Genomic DNA, 20072 nt, shown 5'->3' with positions numbered 1-20072 from the left:
TAGATGATCTGTCCATTGTTGTAAGTGGGGTGTTAAAGTCCCACTTACATATTTAGGGATTTCAAGTTGGGGGCATAAATATTTAAAATTGTTAGATCATCTCATTAGATAGACCCCTTTATTATGATCTAATTTCCTTCTTCATCTCTTGTTACATTCTTTGGTTTAAAATCTAGTTTGTCAGATACAGGTTTGGCTATTCCAGCTTTCTTTTTATGTCCATTAGCCTGATAAATGGTTTCCACCCCTCACTTTCAATCTGCAGATTTCTTTAGGTCTAAGATAAATCTCTTGTAGCCAACATGTAGATGGGTCTTGTTTTGGTAATCCATTCTGACACCCTATGTCTTTTGGTTAGAGCATTTAGTTCATTTACATTCAGAGTAATTATTGATAGATATGAATTTAGTACTACCATTTTATTACTTGTTTTGTCATTGTTTCTGTCTTTGTGGCTTTTGGTCTTCTTTTCCCACTCAAAAAGTCCCCTTTAATTATTTGCAGGGCTGTTTTAGGAGTGGTCATGAAGTTCTTTAGTTTCTTTGTCTTTCTGGAAACTCTTTTTTTTTTAGTGTTTTATTTATTTTTGAGAGGGAGTGTGAGCGGAGAGGAACAGAGAGAGAGGGAGACACAGAATCTGAAGCAGGCCCCAGTCTCCAAGCTGTCAGCACAGAGCCTGATGTGGGGCTTGAACTCGCGAACCAAAAGATCACGACCTGAACCAAAGTTGGGTAGCTTAACTGATTGAGCCACCCAGGCACCCCTCTGGGAAACTCTTTATCTCTCCTTCTGTTCTGAATGACAGCCTTGCTGGATAGGGTATTCTTGTCTGCATATTTTCCCCATTCAGCACGTTGAATAAATATATTATGCCACCCCTTCAGGCTTGCCAAGTTTCTGTGAAGAGATTTGCTGTGAACCTTGTCTTTCCTTGTAAGTTACAGTTTTCATTTCCCTTGTTGCTTTCAGGATTCTTCCCATATCTCTGTATTTTGCAAATTTTACTACAGCATGTCTCAGTGTTGGCCTGCTTTTATTGATTTTGATGGGAGGTCTGTCTCTGTGCTTCCTTGATGTGGATGTCTGTCTCCTTCCCCAGATTAGGAAAGTTTTCATCTGTAATTTGCTCAAATAAACCTTCTGCCTCCTTTTCCCTCTCTTCTTCTGGGACTCCTATGAGATGAATGTTACTATGTTTTATGGTGCTACTGAGTTTCCTATGTCTACATTTGTAATCCAGTATTTTTCTTTCCCTCCTTCCCTCCTTCCTTATCTCTGTTCCCGCTCTCCCTGATCAGGGCCCCCACCCGTCCACAGAACCAGGTTCTTTCTCTCCCAAATCACATCTCTCCATCTCCTCCCCTCCATGATGTGGCCTCTTTTCTCCCTCTAGACGTGCAGTTTGTGTTCTCAGTCCTCAGGTCAATTTCAGATTGATTTAGTATTTATCTAGTTGAGTTTAAGGAATGAGGCAAGCATGGGGTCCTTCCTGTTCTACCATCTTAACTCCTTTTGGTAGCTATTTTAAAAGCTCTGTTAAAATAAAAATTCCAAATCTTAGGCTGGGGCAGTGTTATAATTAATTTTTGTCTGTTAGATTGTGTTTAATATTCAGCTACTTTTAAATTTCTATTAATAATTTTGTCTTTTGGATTTTCTATATAGACATTAATATATAAATTATAACTACTTTCTTCATTTTTAATCATTAGAGCTTTTATTTTTTTTTCTATCTTACTATGCTCCGTAGAACAGTTTTGAATAATAAATAGCGATGATAATGTCACATCCCTATCATTTTTTCTCATTCTAAAGGAAATACTTCTGTTGTTTCACCATTAATTACTTTTGCTATTGTTTTTGATGCATATCCTTTTTCTATTTAAAGAAATTCTCTTTTATCCCAGGTTTTCAAGAAATTGCTTTGCTTTAAATGAAAATGTGTTGAATTTTATGAAATGCTTTTCCATCAATTTTAGATTATTGCATGGGCATTTTAATGCAGTGTTTGGCACTTATTTGCTATATTTACTACCTTTGCATTCCTCTTATGAAAACCCACTTTAGTCATAGTGTATGATCTTTTATAAAATACTTCTGGCTTCAGTTGCTTTTTTTTTATTTTTTATTTTTTTAAGAATCTTTATACCTTTGTTAATGAATGAGATTGAACTGTAATTTTGTTTTCTCCTACTGACCTTGTCAGGCTTTGGAATTAAAGTCCTACTTTACTGTTGCATAGGGGTTCTTTTTGTTTATAAGACTGCTAGAACATTTCTGAGAATTTGGTTCTTCCCTTCCCCCCTGCCCCCTTCTTTTTCAATCTCATCTAGTATGTGTCCAAGCAGGAAGTAGGGTGTGTCAAGGTTAGAATTACTCTTTTCCTTTAATATATATATTTATAAATAAAGTTCACATTTTACTTCTAAATTCTATGTTCATTTCATTCTCTGTTTTTATAGCACTGTACTGGTATAACTATGAAGTTTTAAAGAAGTGGCTGTGTGAGAAATCTGGTTTATATAAACCAACATTTATGATCCACTTTACTTCAGGGGCATTGTCTGGTTCTGTAAGTTTATATTATTTTGTTGTTAATTTTCCAGAATAACGGTAGTTGTCTTATTATAACAAATTATATAGCATTTCCTATCTGTTGAGATACCACTTTTGGGCTGCACGGCTTAAAGTATTGACTATCCCCTTTTGAGGAAATAAATTATTAGTCATTAAATGTCTTAAAATGTACTTTGTGTCCATGGTTTTATTATGTTACAAATACATTTTTCTGAAAAAAATTTGGATTTCTTAGATCATTACAGTTATAATAGTGCTTTATTATTTACCAGATATTTGCCCGTTTGTTCATTAAATTAAATGCCAGTAGATCTGGTTAGGTAATTTTTCATGGAGTGTCATTTCATATGTATAATCAGATTGAATAGAAGTAATTTCATCCTCTGTGCTAATTCCTATTTCTTTGGGAACATTTTGGTAAGCATTCCTTAAAGGAATTTTAACAGAAATTACAATCAGAAGGAAAGAATCTCTGATGACCTTTTTTAGGTAGTAGAGAGTTCACTTTTTCTAACTCCTCCACATAAGGTAAAGTTGTGTAGTGGTCTTACACAAAATGAATTTGTAATGACCTAGAATGAGATGCTGACCTATTGGAACCAAATGAAAACAAGATTGAAGGAGCATAGTGAAGGGATGGAGACCTGCAGAAAAATACTGGAATAATTGTACCAGAAAGCTTGGAGCTAAGGAAGCCACTGTGATTGAGCTCAAAACTTAGATTTGAGCGTTTCCAGGTCTGGGCTCTGTCAGATTTAACTCTGTAAGTTATACGCCCATTGACTTTTTGAGTAATTTAAGTAGTTAAAAACCAGCAAGGTATTTTCATTATTCTTATTTGTGAGGTGATTAAATGTAACTTAATTGTATTTTCATTATATCTTAATCCAGCATGAATGAAGAAAAACAAGTACTATTATATATTGAAATTTACAACAGATGAATCACAAAATCAACTTTGTACATAAAAATAAATGCTTAATATCTTTTTTTAAAAAGTTGGATCATGGCTCCAGGATTTTATACCAGCTTTCCAAAAATATGAAGGAAAATTCCCTACTTTTAGATGCCCTATAATGCTGCCCTTTGACTGTTTTCAAATAAAAATTTGTTTCTGTAACAGAAAAAGTACATGAGTGTTATGTTCAGACTTTCTGTCAGGAAACAGAACAGCCTAAGCCACATCATTTTAGAAAGTGTCAAAGGCTTATATAACATTGTTGCTACCTTTGGCTGCTACATGCTAGATTATAGAGAGGGAGAAATAATAATTGATTTTCACTTACCTGAGATCTTTGAAACTGATGTTAGTTCAGAAACTTAAAACAACATCGTTAGGGTGAAATACAATGTAATTGATTTTGGGGAACATTTTGGGAGCCTATTGTCAAATGTGAATTGGGAAGAAAAACATTTTTACTTTGCATGGCTATTATGTCAAATATTATGACACATTCTTAAGGGAATTTACTCTTAAAAAAAACCTTAATTAGGTCATTTTGAAAATAATCATTGATTCACTTTTAGATGTTTTTAAAAGTGTGATTTGTGAACTACTGTAACTATATTTGATAAAGATGTTGAAACCCATAAAGTGTTGTTCATGTAAATTTTTTTTTAATCAATTTAAAAATATTGGAATTTTTAAATGCTTACTAAATAATTGAGAATTTCGGTTTTATTTTTTTATTTTTTTTATTTTTAACGTTTATTTATTTTTGAGACAGAGACAGAGCATGAACAGGGGAGGGGTAGAGAGAGAGGGAGACACAGAATCGGAAGCAGGCTCCAGGCTCTGAGCCATCAGCCCAGAGCCCGACGGTGGGCTCGAACTCACAGACCGCAAGATCGTGACCTGAGTCGAAGTGGGACGCTTAAACAACTGAGCCACCCAGGCGCCCCAAGAATTTGTTTTAAAATATTATATTGGGATTCTCCCTCTACACCTTCATGTGTCGTAAAGGAATAGTAGGACCTAGAGGAGCAAATTTCCTACAGGAAATTTGTGAATACTGGTTTTGGAGTCAGTGGTCTGTCTGGTTCTAATTCTGACTCTATCGCTAGTAGTTGTGTGACCTCAGGAAAGTAGCAGAGCTTTTTTGAGACTATTTACTTCTGAATTTGGGGAGAAATATATAGGACACGTTATTTTTTCTTTAATAACAACTTCTCTTTGAATAGATAATGTTTCATTTTAAGTTTCAGTTTAGTTATGATTTCCATTATTATCCTGAAGTAATTTCCTATTTAGAATAATGTAAAAACATTTAGAAAAAATTTAAAGGTAAATTTAATCAATTTTACTTTTTGACAGATTGCAGCTATTGCAACTTTGCCATTTGATGTGGTGAAAACACAAAAGCAGACACAACTTTGGATAGATGAATGTCATAAAAGTAAGTTTTATTAATTTAAAACATTTTCCGGATGCCATGATTGTTTTTGTTTTTGTTTTTCTTTCCAGGTAGAAGAAAAATAAGGAAACGATTTTTTTCCTTTGCTGCCTTAACTGAAACTATAATATACTGTTAGAATGAAATGCCCAGAAAAAATACTCTCAATCCTCTCCAAAATTTAAGAAATTTAAAAATCTCTTTTGCCTGCCATCAATTAAGTCTCATACCTGCTATACAGAAGATTACATACTAGGCGCGCCTGGGTGGCTCAGTCGGTTGGCGTCCGACTTCAGCTCAGGTCATGATCTCATGGTCCGTGAATTCGAGCCCCGCGTTGGGCTCTGGGCTGATGGCTCAGAGCCTGGAGCCTGTTTCAGATTCTGTGTCTCCCTCTCTCTCTGCCCCTCCCCCGTTCATGCTCTGTCTCTCTCTGTCTCAAAAGTAAAAATAAACGTTAAAAAAAAAATTAAAAAAAAAAAGAAGATTGCATACTATATAACTTTTTTTTTAAGAGTTTGAAAGAGAGAGGAAGAATGGGAGCAGGGAAGGGGCAGAGAGAGAGGGAGAGAGGATCCCAAGCAGGCTCCACACTAGCAGAGCCTGAGACAGGACTTGCTCTCACAGACTGTGTGGGGGCTCCATCTCATGAACCATAAGATCATGGTCAGAACTGAAATCAAGAGTCAGACTCTTAACCAGCTGAGCCACCCAGGCGCCCCTGTAATTATCCTTTCAAATAAATCTAGACAAATTAGGGTGAAGGGTAGGAAATTACTAGGAACCCATCGTCTCTTGTTTGTTTCATTAGTATACATATTTCTTTTTTTTTTTTCTGTTTATTTTTTTAGCTTCTTTGGATAGGTTCTTTCTTCATATTATCCAATTTTTCCTTCTTTATATAACCTGTAATTTCTTCTAGAACAAAAGTGTACTCTTAGTTGCTTCCACCATATCTGTCATTATTATTATCTATGGAAAATGTGGCAAACCCACTGGAAATTACCCATTACAAAATTATGTCATGTAAACCTTCTGACTGATAAGTCTCTTATAATAATGTAAATAGTTTTGACCCACCAGAAGATTTTGCATACAAAGTAAAATAGGTATTACAATATGTTGAAAAAAACATTGCTTACCGAACCCTGAAACTGAATCCGATGACAACTTTGTCCTTGACTTTCCATAGTCCTAGTTCCCACTAATAATAGGAGCTAACTAAAACCCGAGAAGTAATCAAAGTTGATTATCAGGGTTCTTCCAGTTCCCTGTTTTAGGTGGGAGCCTTTTAGCTGCCTATGCCCTATCTGTTCTCCCTTGGTAGTTTGAAATTAACTGTTTCATTCTTTCCAACTAATCATAATTCCTGTTTCCTCTATTGCATTAAGTATTTACTATAGTGGGAATATTTCTTTATTGTGATTCATGACTATGGCCATGAGGGCACAGACATGGTGACAGGGAGAAGATGGAAATCTCTACAGGTAAATTCTGAGGCTAAGGTTTGAGAGTCACTTCTCCGGATAAAATACTCTTTGGAGTCAGCTGGGGTGCTCTTTTACTACATCTGAAGCTGGCCACCCCCCCCCCCCAGTGGACTCTCATTTAATAGTTCTAATCTGGGGCCCTAGCTTGTGTATTTTGAAAATGTTCCCTAGATGATAATGATTATATATCCTCGTTGAGACTGGCATCAGGGAGGCATCTTCTTTCACTAGATTCAGCTGTTACCGATGATAGCTGTTTTTTTCCTTATGTTTCTCCAGTAAACCCCAAAGGAGAAATCTAGAATAAGCCTTGGGTCTTAATTTTAGATAATTATTTTTGGTCACTTTTACCTGTTCCTCTGCTTCAGCTATGAACCAGTTATATTTACTTCTACTGAAAACTACACTTCTGATTTGAGTGATAAATAGCCCATATTTTTTTCATTTTTATATATTATTTATCCCTACCAAATGTTCCATTTGTAGTGGCTCCTCCACTCTGGTATATACAGACAAATGAGGCAGTGTCCAACAGCTCATAATCTAATGGAAAAGAAGCATTTTAGGATGTAGTCCTATCATTTATGTAGTCCTATCATGAGTCCATCATTTATATTTAATTAAAAATTTTAATCTCAGGTTTCAGGCACCTGGGTGGGGTTAAGCACCTGACTCTTGATTTCAGCTCAGGTCATGATCTCAAGGTTCATGAGTTCAAGCCCCACATCAGGCTTTGTGCTGCAGTATGGAGCCTGCTTGGGATTCTCTCTCTCTCCTTCTCTGCCCCTCCTCCACGCTTGCTCACTCGTTCTCTCAATAAATAAATAAACTTAAAAAAAATTTAATCTCAGGTTTCCACTTCATAAACCTGGCTCACATCCCCATTGGGTTGTTGGGGAGGATACGGAGCAATGGTAATGCAAATGCTGGGCAGGTGAGAGTATGAGTTTGGAAAATAATCTGGCAATGCCAAGAAGGCTCTCTGAACAAGAAGTTCCACCTAAGATATGTGCCCTAGAGAAATGTCTGCACATGTACAGGGATACTCACTGAAAGAATTATAATCCCCAAAAGTTAGAAAGCACTGAAATAGCCCCTAGCAAAGAAATGGGTAAATTGTGATCATTCATATAATGCAATACCATACAGCAATGAAAATGAAGAAAATATAGCTATGCTTGTCAACATAATCCTAAAAGCACATTACAAATGTACAATGTCATATAGCATTTATATAAAGTTTAAGAGCATAAAAAGCAAGAGTATGTATTATTTATGGATATGTTCATATGTAGTAAAGGTTTAAACACATGCATGAGAAAGATAAAGGAAAAAGGAGAGAGAGTGGTTACATCTAAGGAGAGCAATAGTATTGAGAAGGAATATATTGAGGACTTCAATTGTAGCTAAAAGATACAGGTGTTAGGATTTGAAAAATGTGGATGGTCAGTAAATGAGTATTTTATTGTTGTCTATGCTTGAAATACATAGTAACCAACGGTGTTTCCTTACAATATTCCTATAGGAATAGCTCTTCAGTGTTGGAACTTAGGCAGGAGATATTGTGGAGATCGCTTTGGAGCTCTACTGAGACTTAATCTTCAGTTAATAACTCTTTCTGTCCTCTTCTGCATTTATTGCACCTTAGTCTTTAAACAGGGACTGGTATGGGGCTTGAATTCTACAAGATCAGAAAATATCTGGCTATTTGGTTTCCTTTCTTACACCAGTTGTTTCCAAAATTTAAATGGAATAATTCAAATATGCAGAAGTTGCTGACTCATAGTATAAAGTTTTTGTCATTGACTTTCTTTAGAAAGTTAAATTTCATTCATAAATACTTTGTTCTTGGTTTAAAAAATGTCCTTTTGTTGGGTTGCTATAATTATTATATTTATACTATTTATATTGATCATATAGCTTCTTAAATAACAAGGCCTCATTTATCTTCATAGAGAATCTGATATTTATATAAATGAGATTTGAGATAATGAGCCCCCCATTCCATTAAGTGGCAAAATTCTAAAAAGCCGTTTCTGAAAGCTCTCTTTCTCCACCCTTTCCCTTTTTCCCCTGGCCATGCTTAATACTATACACTTTAATCTTTCTTAATGACTCACTTGCCCATGTTCACATTGATGATTGTGGAGTTCAATAGCAGCTCCCAGCAGCTAATGAGGATAATAGAGGAGTGTTTGCCCCTCATCCAACTGGTGTCAAACCAAGACCTTGACAACTTCCGTGTGCAGCTATCACAGTGTTTGCATAGTAGTGTGTCTGCTTCATAGCAGCCTCTTGTTTTACTTACTGTGTCTAGTAGTCTTTGGGTTAAGCCAGCTGCTTAGAATCGTTGTGTAAAATAAAGGTAAGTAAACTTTGCGCATGAATAGCTCACTTACAGCTTTATGTTTGAACCTCAGTGACAAATTATACACTATAATTATACACTATATTATACACTATACACCTTTAACCTTCAACATTTTTCTATTTTTTCTTTTTAATGAATCTGACTATTAAATATAAGACTTTGGGTAAGTTTTGGGTAAATAGATCTTAGTATAATGAAATTATACACCCCACATTCCCAAAGACCATAAATACTTGATGTATGTCATATGTATTAGAAATAATTAAGTGGTAATTTATAATGTATCATTTCTTTAACATTTAGTTTCTATGCCTTTGCATATGTCAACGTGGACTATCATGAAGAACATTGTTGCTAAGAATGGGTTTGCAGGATTATTTACAGGTAAAAATACTTATTTTACCAAATTGTTGAATAAAATGATTATTTTTCAGTCTGTCCTTTTCCTAAATTAGCAGGAAATTATTGAAAATATTACACATTTATGACTTCTCCCTAAACATCTTTAAGTTAAAAAAAATCTGAATAGATTTAATAAGATGAAACTTCTGTATAAAGTAAAGCGGAATTAAAGTGAGGAGCTTGGGAGTAATTTGGCTTGTTCTTTGATACCAGTTGATGGCACAGTGTTTGATACATCACTTCATTTGATCATTATCAGAATGAAATAAAATAAATTACATTTTTTAAACATAAGGTAAAATTTGTTCTGATTTTTTTCTATTCTCTTTTTAGGCCTCATTCCCCGTTTAATTAAAATTGCTCCTGCTTGTGCCATTATGATCAGTACCTATGAATCTGGGAAGGCTTTTTTCCAGATGCAAAATGCCAGAAGACAACAATACCAGTGATGCTGTTTCAACTTGAAGTAACAACCAAAGCCAGATAATAAGTTGGAGATTCTTAGGCAAGAACTCTCACCATTATCTCAAAATGATTTATTTTCTGTTTTATAACTTAAATGAGTAGTAGTTTCTGCTTTGCCTCTAAATCATAATCCTAAGTTAAAAATAAATTCTGTTACCCTAATTTTTGAGATACTGAAGAAGATATTCCAGAAATCACATCCATTAAATGTCCCTGTAAAGAAAAGAAAAATTATTCCTAAGTACTGAAAGCAATAATCTGAGAGTTTGATAATTGAGAATGTGTAGGATGTATCAGAACATTTTGAATTGTGTTCTTAATGATGTGGAGAGTCTAGAAGAAAAATGCCCAAGTCTTTTATACATACCTAAATCATGCATGTAGATATTTAAGTATTTCAGCAAAGTATATAATAGATGGCAGTCTTTAAGTAACATTATTTGCATTTAGCAAATAATACCTATTACTTTCTTTAATTCAAATGCATTAGATTTTTTTTTTTTTTTTTTACTTCCTGTTGCTGTTTTAAGGCTTCACCAGTGTTAGGATTTCTTCACTCAAAGGTATGGCTATTTTATCTTTATGAATCAAAATATAACTGTTTATGTGATATAGCTGATATTTTTGATGATTAAAGACTATTATTCACTGTTTCTGCAAAAGAGGAGTCATCTTTCTGATAGTGTTAAATGTTTGGCACAGTGGCTCTTGGCTGAGCAGAAAACCGCATTACATTTACATTAGTAAAATTTATGTTTCAGCCTAGGAAGGGCCTCTGGTTTCAGCCATCTTGTAATTCAGATATCACTGTTTGTGGAGTTCTCTAGGTCACTTGTACTGGCTTCTTCTAACACAATAGAGATTACTAATATAGTATAAGACACAAAATATTTCCAAAATGTCCCTCGATTTTACACATCTTCATGTTAGTATGCTAGATCAAGAGACTAAAGAGGCAGCAGTTTCCTTGAAAAAATAGCTTTCAGTCACTGTAGGCTAACGCCTCAGTAATGTTGCTTATGACTGCAGGAATGAGACAGGGAAGGGTTATGAAGATAGGACAAAAGTGATACCCTTTTTTTGTTTTTGTTTCATTTTCCCAGGATCTGTATCCTATAAGAAAAAGCACTTTATTGCAGTCTACATGTATGCTAGGAAATGTGAAGTATTTTTTGTTCTAAAATAGAGTAATATGTTCAGGTGACAGACCTCTAGTGTGTGTAGAGGAACTAATGTACTTTGTATTATAGAAAAGAGTTTATCTATTTCACCAGAACAGATCGTGTGTGTATGTAGTCTTTTGTGTTTGCTTTACCCTCTATTGATTTACCTTAAAATTGCAATATCTATAAAATCATAAATATTTATGACTTTGACATTTTCATTAAAATATTTTGATTTCTTAAAAGTATGACTGTGCTCCAAGCTAAATACTTTCATACAAAATCATTATTTTAATGCTATACTTTATATAAGAAAGTTTTATCTTGAACACTGATGTTTAACAGTATTAAATTTATTTTATTTTTTTAACAGTATTAAATTTACCTTGGTTCTGTTATGCTTCTTTTTGGTAACTAATCAGTAGAAAACAAAAATTTTAACTTGTAACTTTTAAGAAGCAGTCTGATATTTCACCTTAATAGTAATACCAACAGGGATACTGCCACCATCCCCAGTACTGTATGACTGCATATATGGAAAATTCTTATCATTCAGGATTAAAATAAATAAATCTAATTCCTTAGAAGCTTTTCTAATACATACTACATGCAGCGTATCTGGATGAAAAGAAGAGTGAAATGAAGCTTTTTCTGTACTTAGGTGGTAGAGGTAGAGAAGCATTAATGTTTTATTTAAATAAATAGCAGCTAAAAAGTGCTTGGCTAGAAATTATATTCTATGTAATGTTTCCGAAAGCAGTTTCCTTCTATTTATGTTAAGTTTTCTAACACATACATTTGATTTATAAGTTTTTTAATAAATCCATGTATTACATACTTGCTACCTTCCATATAATACACATTTGACTTTTTAAAAAAGCAGAGATGAAATTAAATTTTTCTTTTATTTCTAAGAAAACTATTCACTATACATATTTAACCACATGACTTTTTTATGCACTTTTTGATATTTTTTACTTTTTTCAATATATGAAATTTATTGTCAAATTGGTTTTCATACAACACCCAGTGCTCATCCCAAAAGGTGCCCTCCTCAATACCCATCACCCACCCTCCCGTCCCTCCCCGCCATCAACCCTCAGTTTGTTCTCAGTTTTTAAGAGTCTCTTATGCTTTGTCTCTCTCCCACTCTTTTTTTTTTCCTTCCCCTCCCCCATGGGTTTCTGTTAAGTTTCTCAGGATCCACAGAAGAGTGAAAACATATGGTATCACATATGACTTTTTTAAATCCTTCCCTCTTTCTGGAGTACGAGTTCCAAGGATGTAGGAAAGTTTTGAATTTTTTGAATCAGTTTTGAATTTTTTCTCCAAAATGAACTTTTTAAATAAATTTTAACATTCAACATTTACTCAGATCTTTTATGTGGTAGGCAGTATAAAGAGCACTTGAGATAAGAAAATACTTCAGATACTGTCACCGGCTACAAGGAGATGGCAGAGCTGTTTGACAGGTTTGCAAAGGAAGACATGGAACAGCTGAGGGATTGTCCACTCAGCCTGGGAGCGGAGAGGCAGGGTGTCAGGGACATACTTCTATGATTAGGACAGGTGATCCAGTTAAACATACCTGGAAGTGGGAGGCATTGAGCCCCAAATGTGGAAAAACAAGAAGACAACGGGAAACCAAAGAAGCATGTTTTGGCATAGCTCTAGTAATTATGGAGTTGAGTTGGTTGGTTGGTTTTCCAAGACCAGCTTTTTTTTTTAACTGAAAGGAAAATAGGGTAGCACAGTTTAGCACAACACAGCACAGCAAACACTAGAATGTGTCACATGTAGTAAGGCTGTCTTATGTAGTGAAACTTTGGTTTTATTTGGATTTTAGAGAAATAATGGGGACTTATAATAAGAACTAGTTTGGACTAAGATACACTTTTGCAAGAGACCATAAGGTCATTGATACAATTTTATATCCCCTCATCAGTTAAAAAGAACAAAATCTAAAGTGAAATAGGGGCTGCTGTGCTTACAGAAGATTAATACAAGATATTTAAGAGCCCTGATGTTCAAAGGAGTCCTGTGACATTTCAGAGGTGATTCAGTGTATTTATCAAAACTGGAGATTTGACTAGGAACTTCTTTTACAGAGAATTTCCTTAAGTTGTAAATTTGAGACACATTTTTAACCAATTGAAAACAATTATGTAAATCTAATAAAGATGACTTAAATAAAAATTTAGTTTACATAATATCTTTTAATGCTGACATCCTCTTGATGCTATCATAGGTTCTGAGAAGATGGTAATGTTTCCATTTTATAGGTGAGAAAACAAATATGGCTGATGTATAATTATATTAGCAACTGCCCAAATCACTATGGTATTGTACCACTTCAATAGATATTGTGTATTCTGAACCATATCATGTTATTTTTTTTAATAAAAGGTATTTAATTTTATATGAGTTAAAATAAAGATTTCTCTAAAACTTTTGTCCTATTAGTATTTTAGGTGTTGAATAATATACATTTACCATATTTGCTAAAACACAAGGCTCAGTGTACAACTTAAATCAAGTAACTTCAAGGAAAAAATATAACCACTAATGCATAGTACAAAACGTTTAATATACATGCAACAAGTATAGTACATCAAGGCAACAAAATACACATGGAAATATCAGCATATAATTCAGCATTCTCTTTTGGATAGGGTGTGTAAACAATAAACACTACCACCTAAAATTAAAGATTGAGACATACATTGTTTCCTCATGCAGACATTACGTATATAACAAGTGTGAAATGAACTGTACAGAAACCTGAATTCACATCAGCAGATGAATTTTGTACCAAGAGCTCCAAGAAAGGAGGAAAAGTCATGATCCTCAGATGTCATGTTTAAATCTGCATTTAGCAGCATGTGAAGATGCACAGGTTACTGAATGCATTAGACAAATCTGGAAAATTATCAATTATGGAATCTTGAATTTCCTTTCTGCATTATAAAAATGTATGGAAAAAATTTAACAATGATTGTTTTAAATCACTGAGGAATAATAAATGTCAGTTCAGAGTGGACTGTGAATGATAAAACATTTTACACATTTTGATCGTTTTTTAGGAAAGCAGCAATAGTGCTTAAGAAGCCAGCTTCAAATTTTTCAAGTTCCCCAACTTAGCCATTTCTTACTCTCTTCTCCCAGAGTTGCCACTGTCCTCATTTTATATCTTCCTTCCAGCCCCATGCTCATTAAAAATTGCTTTGGATACCTCACTCATAATAAGGTATACATAATTAAGAGCAGGTAAAAGGTACCAATTTTCAAGAATATTTGCATTTTTACAAGTACTAAAGCCTTAAGCTAAAGGAATAAAGCTCTGAATATGTTCTGGTACATCTAGGATAACTTATTTTAACAGCTTCCAGGCCTCCTCTGTCCCTGAAATAACATTGCTTAAAGTGTCTTACATAGAAGACTAGCCTTCTTATTATTTATCTTAAATTCCAAATTATGAGAATAAAGCTCTAAGTATTGCAGAGAACCACCACACTCCTACACATTTCTAATGCAAAGAACGATGTAGTAAGTTCAGCGCTCTTCTTGCCTCCTCTGAATAAAAGAAATCGCTGTAGGAGGAACATTCTTCCTGTTATGTCCAAGCTCCTAAGTTTGAATGTAGTGTTTTCTTAATAAACAAAAATAGCATACAAAGTCCCCATTAAGTATTGTGTCCTCTTCATGTAAACAATATAGAAAACTTCTTTGGCACAACTGGTCGTGTTTTCCTCATATTACTTACTATAGAAAATATACTTCATACATTTTTTTTTTCTTTCAGTATGGTGGGATTTTTATGGATGAAATATATAGTTGCAAAAACTGCAAAAAGTTTATAGCACATAACTTTTCAAAAAAGAAAACTAACTTTAGTAGAAGTGTAGGGATTTTTAACGTTAACATGGCATGGTTCATTGTTGCACACAAGGGACAACAAAACAACCCTATTATGTCAGATTATTTAGTGTGGTGATTACTAATCCTTACTTTAAAGATCTCAAATCCTTAAATCAACCTGGAGTTTTTTTCAAGAAGTATTGTACATTTTTAAATGTTTTCTAACTATTGAGGAATACTTGATATTTTTATGTAACCTCTTAAGAAAATCTTGGGGAAAATAAAGATAAGAAATTTATCCACTTTACCGAAACGCTGTAAAATACTTCCCATATGACCCTCATAAATTTAGTGATGGCCTAAAGGCACATTCCTACAAAATTTATAAAATGTTAATGGAATTTTGATACCAAAACTGAATAAGCCACTATGAAACCAGCTGAGAATTTCCTCCTCATATTAAAAACAAGGCATTTAAACATCAGAATATAGGAAGAAATTAATGAAAAAATGAAATTAACATGTCATTTTTAGAAAATCATTGAATAAGAGAGTAAAAGAAAAAACTTACATGTCTCTAGAATAAAACCTTCAACTCAGCCTGGCAATGATGATGCATTTAAATACATGAAAATCAGCTAAATAATAAATATACATCACCGTTTACAATGGGTTATTAATTTAAAGGATATTTGAAAGTTTTTTAAGCCTATTCATATTTAAACTTCCTCAGTGACAAATGTAAGAATCTTAAAATGAAAATGGCAGGATCATTTTTTTTCACTCAGAAGGGCACATGGAATAGACTGAATTCTCTAAAAGAAGCAATAGGATTCCATACATGTGCCAGAACAATATAAAATTCCAAAGGTATTCCCCAGCAGTCAAACTTATGTAAATAGAACATTTTCAACATAAAAACTTCTGGCTTTTACATAAAATTTCTCAGGATGGAGTTAGGCCTGGACTTGTCATCTCTGTTGTGGGACTTGCAAGGTAGTCATTAGATTTGAGACTTGTTAGTGATTTGTAACTTGCCACTGATGTTAGAGACCCACAGAGACCGAGTAATGAGGGAGTATCTTCTTTACCTGAAAGTTAAGATAAAATTACAAATATTTAATTGCCATTGAAGAATGGTACCAAAAGATCTTACAAAGCTTAAAACTTACATACTTCACAAAATAATGCAAACATAGATATCTAATTATGTATTTCAATAGTTTCAGTGTCACCCTTAAAAAAACATTACCAGAGAATTATTTGTGCTCCTCATAAAAGTTCTAGAAATGGAAGTCTGAGATGCCTTGTTTTGAGATGAAAATCAAAAGTTTACCTTTTTTCCAGAATATGTTCATGTTCAGTCGGTAAAGGATAATAAACTAAAGTAACAGTATCAGTGCCCAGGCCACAGAAATACAAGGAAATCCCCATGCAGGTAAAGTACTGCTGTAGAAGCAAAACTGGTACAGTTCAGTAGGAGGGCTCAACTGGGACAGCCTTAACTCACTTAGTGAATATAAACATTTTTCAGCATCTGCCTTGCATCAGGAACTTTAGTATGTGCTAGACTTCAGTAGGCGTATGAAAGAAGACTGGTAGATCTTTTGCACAGCTGGGGAATACAAGTGCTTCCCAGAGCAGAGTTTCAAGTACCAGCTAGAAGTAGCTGGTTTGAGACTGAAAGGCTAAGCTTTGAAAATCAGGTCTCCCAAGTAGATAAAAAGCTTACGTCTTACTTACACAGTTATACAAGTATAAACCAAACCAGACAGCAGGTGTTTCTGAATACTATATACTGTTTCAAATGGCCCCTGTGAAGTGTTCCCACAGGGTTCTGTACTCTAACCCACCTAGTTGTACTATATGGTACAATATGTGGGGCCTATGTACATAGTACTATATACTATGATACGTATGATAATTGTGGGGCTCTTTTTCTAAACTGTACACTGAGAAAGGACATGGAATTTGTTGTTTATTATTATAGTCCCAGTGCCTAGCACACAGGAGACGGTCATTAAATAATTATATAATTAACGAATCATGACTGTAGGAACTGTACTGGGACCCAAGAGCGTTTCTAGTCCCTTTTGGCTGTATGGCCTTAGGAAAGGCATCTTCTTGGAGCCTATGTGCTTAATAAAATGAGAACAGATACTAAATATGACTAGTTATGTTAACTGCATAGTTTTGCTGACAAGTAAAATACAGGAAAATATAAAAGCGTTAGAAAAAGTTATGAAAAAGACTGTTAAATTCAAATTTAAAATGTTTATGGCGTTATTTCACGACCAAAAGATTTAGGTGTTTCAAGCACCCTTTTCACGTTTAAGCTTAGAGACCCATTTCGGGTCAACATTCTGGTGTTCCTGTTAAATGCTCCTGGGACTCAACTGCTTTGGATAGTCTCTCTAAATTTCTACTTTAACTGTACAACTCAGTGGCATTAATTTTATCTATAGTATTGTGCAACCATCACCACTATTTCCAAAATATTCATCACTCCAAACAGAAATTCTCTACCCATTTAAGCAGTAACTATCCATTCTCCCCTTACCCCCAATCTCTGGAAACTCTAATCTACTTTCTGTCAATGAATTTGCCTACCATACGTCATTCCTACCAGTAGGATCATACAATATTTGCCCTTTTGTGTCTGGCTTTTATTTCACTTACCATGTCTCCTAAGGTTCATCCGTGTTGTATGTATCAGAACCCCATTCCTTTTTTATGGCTGCATAATATCCCTTTGTATGTATACACTACTTTTTATTTACCCATTCATCTGTACAGACAGTTGGGTTGTGTCTACTTTTTGATTATTGTAAAGAGTGCAGCTGCAAACACTGGCACACAAGAATCTGTTTGAGTACTGTCTGCAATTCTGTGCAAGTCTATACTTAGGTAACTTTTTTTTTAATACAATCATACAGTAATGCAAAAGCTAAACCACCTATATGTCTAACATAGTTACACAATGAGGTACTATACAGCTGTAAAAGAATCAGAAAGATCTCTATGTACTGCTAGGTAGTGATTTCACTGTCAAGTGAAAAAAGCAAACTGCAGAATAGCGTATAGCATGTTACCTTGTATCTAGAAGAGGGGCATGTAAATTATTTGAACTTACTTGTATTTTAAAAAGATAATTCAAAAATAAAAATAGTTAACTATGAAAGCAGAAGTGAACAGAACTGAAATGAACTTTCAGCACAGTAACTGGACTCTAGCATGTATTCTCAAGATAAAATAATTAGAAAGAAATCTTACCACATTTTAGTAATAATATAGATACTGTTATTTTGAAATTAATATATAGTAGGATAAAGCAAATAAGTAATTATGTTCATATAAATTAGGAACCAATATATTCACCATAACATGTCAAAATATAAAATCAAGTGCACAGAAACCCTGAATCTTAAATTTAAATTGTAAAATAAATTTAAAGTATATTTTTCTTTAAAAAAAAATTTCCTAACTCTTCCACAGGCTAGGAACAATGACTATTCTAGTAGCAACAGGGACCCCTAAAGCTAAATTATGGCCTCTAACATTTCCCAGTATAAGGAGGTAAGTCTTCTTAAAGAAATAGCTGATTCTGGGTGTGGGCATGAAATGTAAACGTCTTTTTTTACCACAAAGTGAGGAAGCTATGATAGACTGGGGGAGTGTCGAAAGGACATAGGAGCCATCTTTAAGGGTCACTGTTCAAAAAGGACAGGGACCTGATGAGATGCATTGACAAAGATGTATCATTTATGTTGTTAATGCACATATGTTTAATCTGAATTTGATAATAATGAACATCAGACAAATTAAATCGTGGGACATTTAACAAAACAACTGACTTGGGCTCTTCAATATACAAACGTGTGTGACAGAAAAAGCCAAGTTGGTGGGTGCTCTGCTAGATGAAAGGACACCAAAGAGAATGAAAAGTAAATAATATGTGATCCTTGATCGGATTCTGGACATACCAAAAAAAATAAAGGCTTTTAAATGATATTACTGGACATGCTGAGATAAGAATATTAACAAACTATCAGGTAATAGTGTATTGATGTTAAAGTGCCTAAGGATCATAATGGTATGGCTTTGTAAGAAGACATCCTTATCCCTAAGAGATATATGCTGACATACTTACAGATGAAGTTTATGATACCTGCAATTCACTTTCAGATGGTTGAGCACAACAGAAAAGGCAGATATAGGAGTAAATGAAGGGAATATGTGCCCACAAAAACAAGAGCAACATAATACAAGTGTGGCAAAATGGTTACATTGGTGAATCATGGTAAAGCATACAGGGGTGTTCATTCTTCTGTTCTTTCAACTTTTCTGTAGATTTGAAATTATAAAAAAAAAAAAGTTGGAGTGGGGGAAGAAAACAAAGGTACACAAAGTCCTCAGTTGTGCCCCAACAAACAAATCATACAGCAGATCTGAGGAGGGCATATCCAGGAGAGCACAGTCGGGGGTGGGGAGCCACCTATGAAAGCCAGCCTTTGCAGACACACGGCCAGCCTCTGAAAATACTGATGCTGGGGAACATGCAGGGCAGTCTGTTACCCTCAAGAAAGCCAAGAGACTTCACTGTAAGCCTTCATTTAAAAATAAAAGTAGAAAAAAAATGCACAAGATTCCAAAAATGGTTATGTTGTGACTGCAGCCATGCAACTATACAAGGAAATAAAATATAAAAAGGAAATGAGCAAAAAAGGGCACTTGGATGGCTCAGTCAGTTAAGCATCTGACTCTTGATTTCGGCTCAGGTCATGATCATAGGATTCATGAGTTCAAGCCCTCCACACTGACAATGCAGAGTCTGCTTGGGATTCTCTCTCCCCTCCTCTCTCTCTGCCCCTCCCCCCACTGTGTGTGTGTGTGTGTGTGTGTGTGTGTGTGTGTGTGCGCGCGCGTGCGCACGTGTGTGTCTGTGTCTGTGTGTGTGCACATGCATGCGCTCTAACTTTAAAAAAAGGAAATAAGCAAAAGGAAGCGTTAAGATACAGAATTATAACTGATTATTCCAAAATATTCTTGAATATTGTGATGTCAACAGTAACTTATGCATACACATATACGTATAAAATTACTATATGAATTAAAAAATAAGTACGTTAAACTATGTGTTGATATTTTAACAATTTTTTGATATGGGAGGAAATAACTAGTCAAGGTTAACAAAACTTTCTAGCTCAGACAAATGGAAAAGTAGTAGTTCCTAGCAGAAACAAGTTAGTCATAAGCAGCAAATAGATTTTCATTTTATAGCAAGAAAGATCCGTTTTGTTTTAAACTTACGGATAAAGAGTCTGGACTCTACAAGTCTTCAGATGGTACTGCT

The 20072-nt window shown here is 34.5% G+C and overlaps 2 protein-coding genes across 24 annotated transcripts in view; one reads left to right on the top strand and one right to left on the bottom strand.

Annotated features, from left to right (window-relative positions):
* Positions 1 to 20072, top strand: part of SLC25A40 (solute carrier family 25 member 40) — a 68932-nt gene that overhangs the window by 42434 nt on the left and 6426 nt on the right. For 2 of the 10 annotated variants that reach the window (XM_011280365.4, XM_019825410.3), the window contains 4 exons: positions 2463 to 2572; positions 4892 to 4973; positions 9135 to 9215; positions 9567 to 11109. In XM_011280365.4, the coding sequence (XP_011278667.1) occupies positions 2463 to 2572; positions 4892 to 4973; positions 9135 to 9215; positions 9567 to 9682 (389 nt within the window). In that variant the 3' untranslated portion in view covers positions 9683 to 11109. Of the gene's footprint in view, positions 1 to 2462; positions 2573 to 4891; positions 4974 to 9134; positions 9216 to 9566; positions 11110 to 16066; positions 16158 to 18214; positions 18296 to 20072 lie in introns of those variants that run through there. The other 8 variants (XR_002153646.3, XR_006594187.1, XR_006594183.1 and 5 more) reach the window with 8 other exon arrangements.
* The window catches only part of RUNDC3B (RUN domain containing 3B), a 151550-nt gene continuing 141226 nt past the window's right edge, over positions 9749 to 20072 (bottom strand). For 12 of the 14 annotated variants that reach the window (XM_045052333.1, XM_045052329.1, XM_045052330.1 and 9 more), the window contains one exon: positions 13430 to 15810. In XM_045052333.1, the coding sequence (XP_044908268.1) occupies positions 15665 to 15810 (146 nt within the window). In that variant the 3' untranslated portion in view covers positions 13430 to 15664. Of the gene's footprint in view, positions 9912 to 12030; positions 12591 to 13429; positions 15811 to 20072 lie in introns of those variants that run through there. The other 2 variants (XR_006594182.1, XM_045052332.1) reach the window with 2 other exon arrangements.

This window comes from Felis catus, chromosome A2, assembly GCF_018350175.1.
Source record: "Felis catus isolate Fca126 chromosome A2, F.catus_Fca126_mat1.0, whole genome shotgun sequence".
NCBI classification, from domain to species: Eukaryota; Metazoa; Chordata; class Mammalia; order Carnivora; family Felidae; genus Felis; species Felis catus.
The sequence above is the reverse complement of the archived record's forward strand: the minus strand, read 5'-3'. Positions and strand labels throughout refer to the sequence as shown.